Below are 11,914 nucleotides of genomic sequence, written 5' to 3' on the forward strand. Positions count from 1 at the left end.
CCAGAAGTCCAAGTGTCTCTCAGCAAGAATGACCCAGAGCCAGGAGCTCTCAGTGCTGCAGTATAGAGTGGCCCTTACTCAATACTAGATCACTGTATTGCTTCTGACCGAAGGGGTCAAGTCCACGGCAGAGAGAGTGCTGACCGGGGAGGCCTGTCCCTCTTTATGCCCTTCCCTGCTGTGTCCTCTTAGTGATAGCTGGATCTCACATTGTTCATTTAGATTCACTGTTACTGCTCTCTGGGACCAGGTCACAGGTGGCCCAAGCTTGCCTTTGATTCTCAATGTAGATGTAACTAGTCTCCATTGGCCACCAGGCTCAGCTCTAGAGTTTTGGTATGATTCGCTGAAATCTAGAAAGTAGCATTTTCCTCACTATGTTTTGATTCTATGTTTCTGTGATGCTGGCGACTGAACCCAGGTCACCATGCTTGGCAAGTTCCCACCACTGTCCTAAAGCCCCCGCTCTGTGCTGCACTCCAAGGTAAAATCCACTGACACTGAAAGCCCAAGATGAGTCCACTGTGACCAGGTGAGGTGGCACACAAGTTTAACCCCAGCACTTGGAAGGCAGAGGCAGGCAGACCTCTGTGAGTTCCAGGCTAGTCTGGTCTAAAGAGTGAGTTCCAGGACAGCCATAGAGAGACTGTTTCAAAAAACAAACAAACAAATTGCGCCAACCAGATAGCAGGTAGCACAGAGAGACTTGAGGATTGGAAGGGAAATTAATCTAAACAAATTCTACAGTACCCTCTAACCTGGAAATGGTTTGCAGTCCTTTAGTACAGTGGTTCTCGGGCTTCCTAGTGCTCCAGTCCTTTAGCTTAGCTCTTCATGTTGTGCTGACCCCTAACCATGACACTAATGTCATTGCTACTTCAGACCTGTAATTTTACTACAGACAACTGAGAATAGTTCTACCTCAAGACCCAGCAATACCACTTCTGGGCATAGACCCAAAAGATACTACCATTTTGAATCATAACATAAATATCTGTGCTTTCCCATGGTCTTAGGTGACCCTGTGAAGGAATTGTTCAACAACTCACAAGGGGTCTCCACCCACAGGTTGACAAACACCTTTTTAGAATAGATATGGTGGGATGCAGCATGATTGGCAGGAAGTAGGGTGATTCAGAGGACAGAGCCAGTAGATCATTCATGAAGCACACACAAAGCCCTGGGGAGAGTCTGAAGCCCCACATAAGCTAGCTATGAAAGTGCACACTAGAATCCCAGACAGAGGCAGGAGGATCACTGTGAGATTGAGGCTGGCTGTGTAGGGTTGTATAGTGAGATCTTAAAAGCAAAACAAACAAATAAACAAACTGGAGGAAAAGCTTTGCTATTCCAGAGAGTGACTAATCAGGAATGAGTCAAATGTGTGGAACATAGGGAGAGGGGCAGATGAGCTGAACTTTGATGGGGCCTACAGAAGAGCCAAGGAGCTGGCAGTGATTATAGAGGCAGGAGGTTCCACAGCACCTCCTATGGACAGGGAGAATACAGGAAGGCTTGTGATGACAGATGTGTCTGGCTCTCCTGATGTCTGCAACCCCTCACGTTGAGTAACATAATTAAACATTATCTTCAGGGAATTCTTACCAAAATGAACAGTTCTTTCTTATTATATGGTCTTATATATGGTTCATTCCTAACAATGTCTTTGTGCACCCACTTTCCCCCTCTCAGAACCCCGGGATACTTGTGTACTTGTGACTTTCAAGTTGCTCATTTTTATAGATTTCTTGACATTTTCTACATTTCTACATAAACCATCAGGCCAGCTGCATGTTAAGGAAGCTTTGCTATCCACTTCCCGATCAGCGAGCCTTCTATTTCTTTTTCTCTAGAATATCATGCTTCTATATCCTGTTGAGTGTGAACACCTTTGCCTTGTTCCTGACACTAGGGGAAATGCACACAGCCTTTCACTGGGAAAGGCAATCGCGCCTGTCGGTTTCCCGCAGACGCTCTTGCAGAATGAGGAAATTCCTTCTTATTGCTAGTTTGACGAGGAGTTCATTGAGAATGCATGTTGAAAGACATCAAATGCCTTCTTGCACCCATTAAGACATGCTTTTCCTTGTTTGTTAATACACTGAATTACATGTACTGAACGCCTCAAATATTAGAGTCCATGGTATCAAGCAGTTACATTCAGAACACATTTAGGGCAACTTGGATTATGGTAATTTACTTTTGGCTATAAATTAACATTTAGAATAATTTTCTTGAAAGCTGAATTTGTATTTCGTGTTGCCTGGGGTATTGGGTGGAGCTTTGGAAAGATTGGATTTCTCATGTGTCCAATAAGAAATAGCACTGGGGCTAGACTAGTCCCAGGAAAGATGGCTGTGGACACCCAAGTAAAGCAACAGACCAAACAAGCCTGGAGGGGCCAGACTGGTTTGCAGTCAATGTTAACCATCATAAGTTAGCCTTTCTCTCCTTAGGTTTTCTGACTGTTTCCAGTCATTGCAACAATATAACTGATGGATACAACTTAAGGAGCAAAAGGTTTACTTTGGCCGCAGTTGAGGGCACAGTCTATTATAGCAGAGAAGAGACAGCAAGGAGTTGAGGCAGCCAGTCATCTGCCCTTGTTGACTTAGCAGCATCAGTTACAAGCACCATTTCAACTTTGCTCAAAGGGCAGAGGACTGCCCAGCCCACCACTCATTATATTGTAAGAAGTTAAGAGCACAGGTGACAGTGGCTGTACCTATGGTCCTCTCAATGACACACCTGGGGATGGTGCATTACTCAAACTGTCATTGTCTCCTCTCTTGCTTCACTCTTCAACTTAGTGGCTCAGCCAGATTCCTTAAAAGTAGTCCCCCAGAGCCACCTGGGAATGCCATCCCATAGTGAGTGTACAGCAGCATCCATGGAAGGGTGGTAAGGGGTTTTGTGGTTGGTTTGCAAAGCCGCTCTGCAAAAGTATGGTCTTTACAAAGGGTGAAGCAGAATTGTGCGCACGAGTTAACATGGCATTGCTTTCTCACAGGGTTACCTGGAGCCACCGGAAATCCAGGGGAAAAGGGAGAAAAGGGAGATGCTGGTGAACTGGGTCTACCTGGAAATGAGGGCCCACCAGGGCAGAAAGGTGACAAGGGAGACAAAGGAGACGTGTCCAATGACGTGCTTTTGACAGGTAGGCTGGTGTCCTCCTGGCACTAGGGCACAGAGGCCTGTCCCATCCAACCCATGGCTGCTCTGGTGACTTTTCTCTTCTCTGAGCCTCTGCTCTGCAGCAGGCTCTGGACTTCTCTCCCCCTCCTTGTTTGTTTGAGACGGAGTCTTCTATACACCCAGGCTAACCTGGACCTCTCTATGTAGCAGGACTGACTGGCCTTGCCCAACCTTCCTGCCTCCACCTCCCAAGTGTTGCAGCTATAACTGTATACAGTCACGCTCAGCATGGTGGTCTGCATTTTCAAAGCTATGCCTGTTTCTTCATGTAGGCACATCTGTGTCTGGTATCTAGCATAACTTAAGGCATTTGCCTCAGTTGGTAGGGTGTGGTGGCTCCCGCCTGTAGTCCCAAGCATGGGGAGGGTAAAGCTGCACGCTTGCTTCAAGTCTGATTACACGGTCAGACCAAGGTCCCACAATGAACAATAGCAGAGTCCAGTGAGGCTCAAGGTTGGTCTGCTTCTCCTACCTGGCTGTCAAGTAGGAGGGTTTCAAAGGACAGGTGACCAGTCTCCCTGAAGGCACTCTGAGTGTCTCTGGGATTGGACAGTAATCAAGGTCTGTCGGAGATGAGGGTCTAGCTCAGTAATAAAGTGTTCACCTGGCTTGCAAGAGCTGCTGGGTTAAATTCTCCACCACCACAAGGAGAATGGGAAGGATGGCGTGAGGGAAAGGAGAGGAAGGTGAGGAAGCAGTAGAGGAAGAAAAGGAGGGGGGACGGGAGGAAGAAGAGTTCCTTTGGGATTTTAGAAAGTCAGAACTGGGATCCTCTGGCACTGCAGTGACAATGGCCTGGCTCTGCTGAGAGCTGCCAGAGCTGAGATCCTGCTCTGTCACTGGTGACCTTAAGTCACCACGGCTCCCTAGCAGAACGCTCCTGAGAGGACCCCACTTCCACCTCACAGAGAGACTTGGAACAATGAAGGGAAGAGTGATAAAACTCTCAGCACAGATCTTACAGATAGTGGGTCGACAGGACCTACTGTGGTAGATCTTTAATTCAGTAAAGACAGAACAAACCTATGTCATCTCTAGGAACGGGTGCACACAGTAGGACTCCAGAGCTGCTGCTCCCTTCTCTCCCCCTACCTGGAATCTGTCCCTGTGGAGAACATTGTATCAGTTTCTCCTTTTCCTTCTCTCTAGGTGCCAAAGGTGACCAAGGCCCCCCTGGGCCCCCTGGACCCCCAGGGCCTCCAGGCCCTCCAGGAAGCAGAAGATCCAAAGGCCCTCGGCCACCAAACGTGTTCAACAGCCAGTGTCCAGGTCGCCAAGCCCTGCCCACAGGGATCCCACTCCTTATGCTAAAGATACCCTCTTCCAGACTTTGTGACCAAATTTTGAAAGGAGATATTGTCCTAAATGAGATTCATCCTTGAAATATGCTCCCAGGAAGTCTGAATACCTGCCCTGGGAGTGGGGACTATGGCCAAGCCCAGCACTGAGCCTATCACTCCTTCCCTCACTGGTCTCCCCACACTTACCTCCATGATGGGACTCTTCCTAGCCATATTACCCTCTCCCCCTCCCCAAGGAGCAGGGTTTTATTTGTTTTTTTTTTTTTAATTACTGTCACAAATTCAAGACACAGCGCCACTAGATCCCCTGAGAGCAGCATCTTGAGGTCTAAGCTGTTAACTGTAGCAACAAATTCCTGAGAGAATAAGAAACTGGGAGATAATGGGGCAGTCAAATTGGTTAACACTGTGCAGAGAACAATCATAGAATCACCATCACTATCCATAGTATGGGGGGGGGCAGGGGGTTGAACCCAGAGCCCCATGTTTACCACTAAGCTATACCTGCAATCCTCTGCCACTTAGTTTTGAGTGCTAAGACTGCCAGGCACAGCGCTCAGTACTTACTTCTTCTGATTCCCATGACTATCCTAGAATATGCTTCTTTCTAATTTACAGAGAGAAAACAGACAGCCTAGGAGCGGCCTGGCCCCACTCAATTCAAAAGTTCCTTAGAAACAAATGATAATAATAATGGAAAATATTTCAATAGCGGATTTAGAACTAGAGGTTACCCGGAATGCCTTGCCTGTCTTAAAACTACAAGGCACAGCTTGAGCTGCCATTTCAGCAGCAGCTGTGGAGGAGGACCAGGACTTTCTCCAAACGCCTGCATTGTTCGGAATAGTGTTCTTCCTGGATGTTCCCAGGGAATGGACCCAGCTATCAGTGAAACTCTGGTTGGGAGTCTGTGGCTTGGGCTTGCTAAAAAGCAAACATCCAAGAAACATGGTGGAGATGTTATAATGGATACATTTGGGACTTTTCGAGGAAGTGGAGGTTATAGATACAGAGCCACCAACCCATTGTGACAACCGCATTGATTGTTGTCATTTTAGGGGAGACGTGTGTCATACCCAATGATGATACCTTGGTGGGAAGAGCTGATGAGAAAGTAAATGAGCGCCATTCACCACAAACAGGTACAAACCCCAGCACCCGGGATGGGGTGCACCTTAGTGCCGGGCGTGTCTCTCACCTTCACAAGCCCTAGTTCAATTCCCAACACCACACACAAAAATTCCATTTGGAAATTCAAAACTAGATGCCTTAATTGGCTGGTATGTAACTCTCTTTTCTTCTGACAGATTCTATGATCACTTCCATTGGCAACCCAGCCCAAGTCCTGAAAGTGAGAGAGACTTTTGGGACTTGGATAAGAGAGTCTGCTAACAAAAGTGATGACCGCATTTGGGTGACTGAACATTTTTCAGGTATTTCCCTCCAGAGATGGTCCATTTGGTGCAATCCAAATAAGCTTGCCTATCTTCAAGCTTATTCTATACCCGTGTGTCTGAGATCTCCACTGGTGTTAGTATAAGGCTCCTTATATTAAAAAGCACAACTAAATGTCTAGGACACTTTCCTAGCTTGAATGTGTTCGTTGCAAGCTTGGTTGTTCAGGTCCCAGACACATGACAACTACAGGGCAAACTCTACAGTGCTATCACAATAGCCAGACGGAAATAAAGAGCACGACCGCCACAGGTTTTATCAACTAATCCATACTGTGGAAGAGGTATAAAAGACAAATTATGGCCTACAAATATTAACCATCTGGCTCTGCGATCTGGTGTGTTCCGGATGATATGGCCTTAGCTATAAAAGCCGAATTCTGTGCGCACAGCCTATTGTTCTCTGAGTTTGATACCATCCTATGAGAGTACATTTGGCCATATTTCTCACATATTTGTTGGATGGAGCCCAGGGGAGAAGACAAAGAGCCAACTCACAGCCTCTCCATGTCCGAACTTAGGCCTGGTCACACTGTCCCCAAAGGATGTAGTTAGAGTGGGAGTGGCTTCATTCCAGAAGGGTCTTGACAGTACACATCAGTTGGCAAAAAGCTAAGAGCCGCTGCTTTCCTTCATCAACACTAACTGATGAGTTCAGTAGTAACCTCTGTCTACCAAGCTGGGGGCTTGGGGCTCAAAGGAAGAGAGAACTGCAGTATAGGGGCAGCGGTGGTCTTGGTGCTCAGGAAGGGATAGGAGGCAGCAAGCTGTAGCTGTACAAACACCAAATATTTGTTCCTGGGGCAGGCTTGTGCACCTTGATTTTATAAATGCTAGAGAGCGAGGTGGGTGGGAGGGGACAGATATTCTCTCGGCAGCCTGACCCTTCACGGGCAGTGCTGTCCTTGCTGGTGGGTAAGAGTCTCCCTCCTCCCCTCCCGCAGGCATCATGGTGAAGGAGTTCAAAGACCTGCCGGCGCTCCTCAACAGCAGCTTCACCCTCCTCCACCTCCCACATTATTTCCACGGCTGTGGGCACGCCGTTTACAACAACTCTCTCTACTACCACAAAGGAGGCTCCAACACCATAGTGAGGTGAGCCGCCGTGCCAGGCCATGGTGTGCAGTGTCCCCCACAGTGTGCACACTGTGTGTTGTCTTCTGCCATTGTCTAGATGTGTTCTGTCATCTTTATGTGCCTAGGTGGATCAATCAGGGTTTGTCCCCCCCCCCAAAAGGAATGGTAGAATACAGTGAGGGACTCCCACACCCAGGCCCCTGATGATGTGCACCTGTCACAGAGTTTGCTGTTGTGAGAAAGATGGAGTGTAGTTGTCTACCACAGTCTTACCAAGTTGCCTAGGCTGCTCTTAATTTCTCTGTGTTGCCAAAGAAGGCCTTGAACTTACTGTTATAGACCACTCACAAGTGTTACATACCACCAAAGGTCCTTTATTTAAGCCTGTGACTAGGCATTGACTCCTGCCACAAAGAACTCTTCTCCCTACGTAAGGCAGAATAGGGTTTATAAAGAAAACCCAGAATTACATCAAACCAGAGGCAGCAGGGGGTCGACATTTTCAAAGGTTTCAGCTCAGTTGATAAAACAATTGGTGTTGTGAAACAACAGGTAGAAACAACAGGTACAGTGAGGTGAGGTGTAAGCTGGAGTTAGCCAAAACTGGGACCAAAATGTTCACTTGGGGGCATTTCACTTAATAATCCTTCCACCTCAGCCTCCCAGGTACCCCAGATTATAGCTTTGTACCACAAACAGGCTTGGGTGGGCTGTGCTGACTGGGTAGGGGACTTCTCCTCAGCCTAGGCCTACACCAAACCACAGGCCTAGAGTAGGAGGAGGAGCAGGGTGTATCAAAGCTGCAGTTTCTGTAGGACAGACAGACACCTGCTCCCTCAGCCCTGGGGCTGGACCACAGGACAGAGTTGCTAGCAGTCAGGCGCTGGTATGGCTGAGTCCTTCCCAAGTGCTTGCTCTTCTCAAGCCCCTTTCCAGTTTAACTCAGGTTTCCTAGTCTGCTTCTGTTTGCTGTGCTTCCTAAATGGCTAGCAGTCATGGGATCCTCCTGGGCTCTGCCGCTCAATAGCGCCCTCTGGTGTTTTCTTTTAGCCCAATATCCCCGACTTATTCCTAGATTCAGCTAGTGGTTGAATCATAATTCACTTTTTTGATATTATTTCTGTTTGGAGTCTTGGAAATCAGATCCCAGAGCTAATGGGCATGGAATCCCACACAAGAAAATTGTTTTCACTGCCTTTACTACATCTCTTCTCAGCTAGTGGCCTTTAGTTTAAATCTTTCTCTCTCTCTCTCTCTCTCTCTCTCTCTCTCTCTCTCTCTCTCTCTCTCTCTTTCTCTCTCTCTCTCTCTTTCTCTCTCTCTCTGGATATTTTATTTATTTATATTTCAAATGTTATCCCCTTTCCTGGTTTCCCCTCTGAAGACTCCCTATCCCAATCCCCCACCTGCTTCTATGAGGGTGCTCACCCACCCACCCATTCCTACCTCCCCGCCCTGGCATTCCCCTACATTGGGTCATAGAGCCTTCACAAGACCAAGGACCTCTCCTCACATTGATGCCCGAAAAGGCTATCCTCTGCTACATATGCGGCTGGAGCCATGGATTGCTCCATGTGCACTCTTTGGTTGGTGGTTTGGTCCCTAATTAAAATTTCAGCATGAAATAAAGGAATAACCAGCCAACTTGGGAGTTTTAAAACTTAAATTTAGGGGCTACAGACGTATTTCAATTGAGGGAGTGTTCGAAGCTCTGGGTTTGCTCTTCAGCACACTATAGGAGCAAGGCTTGATGGTGTAATCCCAGCACTTGGCGGGTGGAGGCAAGAGGACTAGATGTTCAAGGCTTTCCAAGCCACATTGCTAATTTGAGGACAGTCCTTAACACCACACTACTGCCTCCCTTGCTTCTGCTAGCACAGGCTAGTCACTGCCTTCACATCCTTGCTGCTCAGAACATCTCTGAAGGACAAGTAGAAAAGTTTCCTGGAGCCTTTTGGCAACAGAGAGCTCCAGGCCTTAGTCCACTCTTGGTAACTCAGCTTAATAAGGAGCACTACAAATCACCGGTGTCCACCAACATGTGTGGCCTCCAGCTTTTCCATCCGGTCCCTTCATTCTGACTCTGAGATTTCTTATATATGAATAAATACTTAGGCTTGGGCTTGTTCCAGGACTAGCTTGTAACCTATTTAACCCATTTATTTGATTTTATGCCTTCCACACAGCTAGTTACTTCTCGGTTCACGCAACCGTCTTCTCCAGAGCTCAGCTCCAATCTCCAGAGTCTGGCTCTTTCCCAGAATCCCCCCTCCCTCTCTGCCAGAACTCCCACCTCCTATTTCCTGCCTCAGTTCATTGGCCATAGGCTTTTTTGATTGACGGGTGATGCTTCCACACAGTTCACGAGAATTCTTTCTACAGACATGTTTACTCCACTCTAACTTGCTTTTTTGAAAAATGTTTCAGATTTGAATTTGGGAAAGAGACACCTCAGACTCTGAAGCTGGAAAATGCTTTGTATTTTGATCGAAAATACCTCTTTGCAAATTCCAAGACTTACTTCAACATAGCAGTGGATGAGAAGGGCATCTGGGTTATCTACGCTTCAAGTGTGGATGGCTCAAGCATCCTTGTGGCACAGCTGGATGAGAGGACATTCTCCGTGACACAGCACATCAACACCACATACCCCAAATCCAAGGCTGGCAATGCCTTCATAGCCCGAGGGATCCTCTATGTCACAGACACCAAAGATACGAGGATCACGTTTGCCTTTGATTTGTTAGGAGGAAAGCAAATCAATGCAAACTTTGATTTCAGAATGTCCCACTCTGTTCTTGCCATGCTGTCATACAACATGAGAGATCAGCATTTATACTCGTGGGAAGATGGCCATCTGATGCTTTATCCTGTGCAGTTTCTGTCAGCGGCATCAAGTCAGCGGTAGGGTTCCCTCGGCTGTCTGCTCCCTCTCTATACTCCACATTGTCTAGGGTTTGGTCAAGCCCAACAGAAAGCTAGCCTGTAAAGGATACCCAGACACTCGGAGCGTAAGCCCATGCCCCGGGCTCTTGCACAAGCGGTGAGTCCGCTCTAAGCCAGGTTGTTGAAATGGCTACAGATTAGAAATGGATGTGGATGAGATCTGGTGACCCAGTATCCCTCCTCAAACTCAGCAAGTGAGCCCCGTCCCCCGCCCCCAGCGTCCCCATAGGTAATACGAAACATCTGAGTATGACTGATATTTCCTCTTCCTAGATGAAATTCTGTGATTCTTGCCTGATTATATATTAGATTGCTTTCTGGATTCTTATTTTTTTTTCTCCACATGTAAATGAGCTTACTTGCAGCTTGAGGGGTGGGCCTTTCAGTGATGACTTATTTGGTATTTAGGGAAGGTGCACTGGCTCTTATGGCTTCTAAGGTTTTATTTTATTCATAATTTGTTATTTTCTCTGAATATGCACCTACCACTACAGAATGATCATTGTTTTCAGCTCCTAAACACAAATCCAAGATTAATAAACAAACAAACAAATAAACCATGAATAGATACAGGCTCAGGACTCTAAATGGAGCTGCATCAGGCAGGCCCATAGGCCCATCTAGATGCCAGTCAATTTCTGATCATATTGTTTGCTGCTGGGAAAGTAAACAGGATATCTGTGGTTCCTTTTGCCAAGACCATGGGATTGTTATCAGAGTGTCAAACACTAAGTGGCCAATAATCTGGTTAGAAGCATGGAAACATGATGGGTTTTTTTGTTTTTTGTTTTTTTTTTGTTTTGTTTTTTTTTTTCAGAAAACAGGCACCATTTATACTTACTGTTTAGAATGAGGGAAGGCAATTGGCTCAAAGGCCAAAGTCAGCTTAGCTCTCTTTCTTGTAGCATCGCATCCCTGCACCTAAGAATCTCGCTTCAGAGTGTGTCAGCAGTGAAGCAGAGCGGCTCTGTAAATCCTGAAACATTTCCACCTGGCTCTTTACAGAAAGAAAGAAAAAATGTTGACCTTTCATCTAAGGACAGGGAATGAGCCAGGTTCTCAGAAGGGCTTGCTCCCTGAGTCTGGTTAGGCTTTCTACGGACTGACAGGCAGCATTTTATGTGGCTTGAGCTTTGGCAGAGGGAACAGCTAAGGACAGCATCAGATGGAGTAAGAGAACCGCCAGCCGTGGAGATGTTCACTCCCACGTGGTCCTCAAGGTTGGGTCTGCCCTCTTGGATAGCAAGGATCTAGTTTAATTGGCTCCTACAAGACCTTAAATAACCACGTTCTCTGCCAACTCATTGAGTTCTAGGCAGGCCTGTGGAGCTTCAAAGAGGAAGCTGCGGATTTCATCGCCCCCCTGAAAATAGAAAAAGACACTACAGAAACTGTCCAGGAAAGACTGGCCAGCAGTTCCAAACCTATTCTCAGTGGGCCTGTGACTTGGTTTAGTTTTTTTAATAGAAGCATCTTGAGGCTTGGGGTATGCATTTTAACTATTTAAATTTCCCTGCCCCCTGAAAGCACCCAGGCAGCTGTTACTGGTGTACCTGTTGAGTTCTCAAGGTAATGGGTCCCAAAGCTTTCCCACTTGTTGATTAGATGGTTTTGCAGTTGGTCATCACGGCTTTTAAAGATATTCTCTCAGATTCATTTGTTGCAATGTAGAGTCCTAATGTTTCATCAGTGTATCTAATGAATGGAATTGTTCTTTTAAAGTATTCAAATATGAGGTACTGTTTCTGAGTACAGTAGACCTGGATATACATATAATTCCATTTTTTTTATTACTTAGTAGCATTGCTGAGGATAGATACAATACTAATTGTACATACAAGCAAAATAGTTTAGTTATTGAATTAGCTCAGTTTTAATATCTGAACTAGCAAATGTCTTAGCTTTCCTTTACTTTTTTTTTTCTTTTCCTTTCTTTTTTTT

General features: G+C 46.4%; 1 protein-coding gene across 1 annotated transcript in view; it reads left to right on the forward strand.

Moving 5' to 3' along the window:
* Gldn (gliomedin) overlaps positions 1-10,822 on the forward strand; it is a 48,917-nt gene extending 38,095 nt beyond the window's left edge. The window contains exons 5-10 of the mRNA XM_021171540.2: positions 3,011-3,157; positions 4,345-4,464; positions 5,555-5,638; positions 5,804-5,929; positions 6,895-7,045; positions 9,455-10,822. Coding sequence (XP_021027199.1) covers positions 3,011-3,157; positions 4,345-4,464; positions 5,555-5,638; positions 5,804-5,929; positions 6,895-7,045; positions 9,455-9,935 — 1,109 coding nt within the window. The 3' untranslated portion in view covers positions 9,936-10,822. The remainder of the gene's footprint in view (positions 1-3,010; positions 3,158-4,344; positions 4,465-5,554; positions 5,639-5,803; positions 5,930-6,894; positions 7,046-9,454) is intronic.
* Positions 10,823-11,914: the final 1,092 nt, after the last annotated feature.

Source organism: Mus caroli, chromosome 9 (assembly GCF_900094665.2).
Source record: "Mus caroli chromosome 9, CAROLI_EIJ_v1.1, whole genome shotgun sequence".
Taxonomy (NCBI): Eukaryota; Metazoa; Chordata; class Mammalia; order Rodentia; family Muridae; genus Mus; species Mus caroli.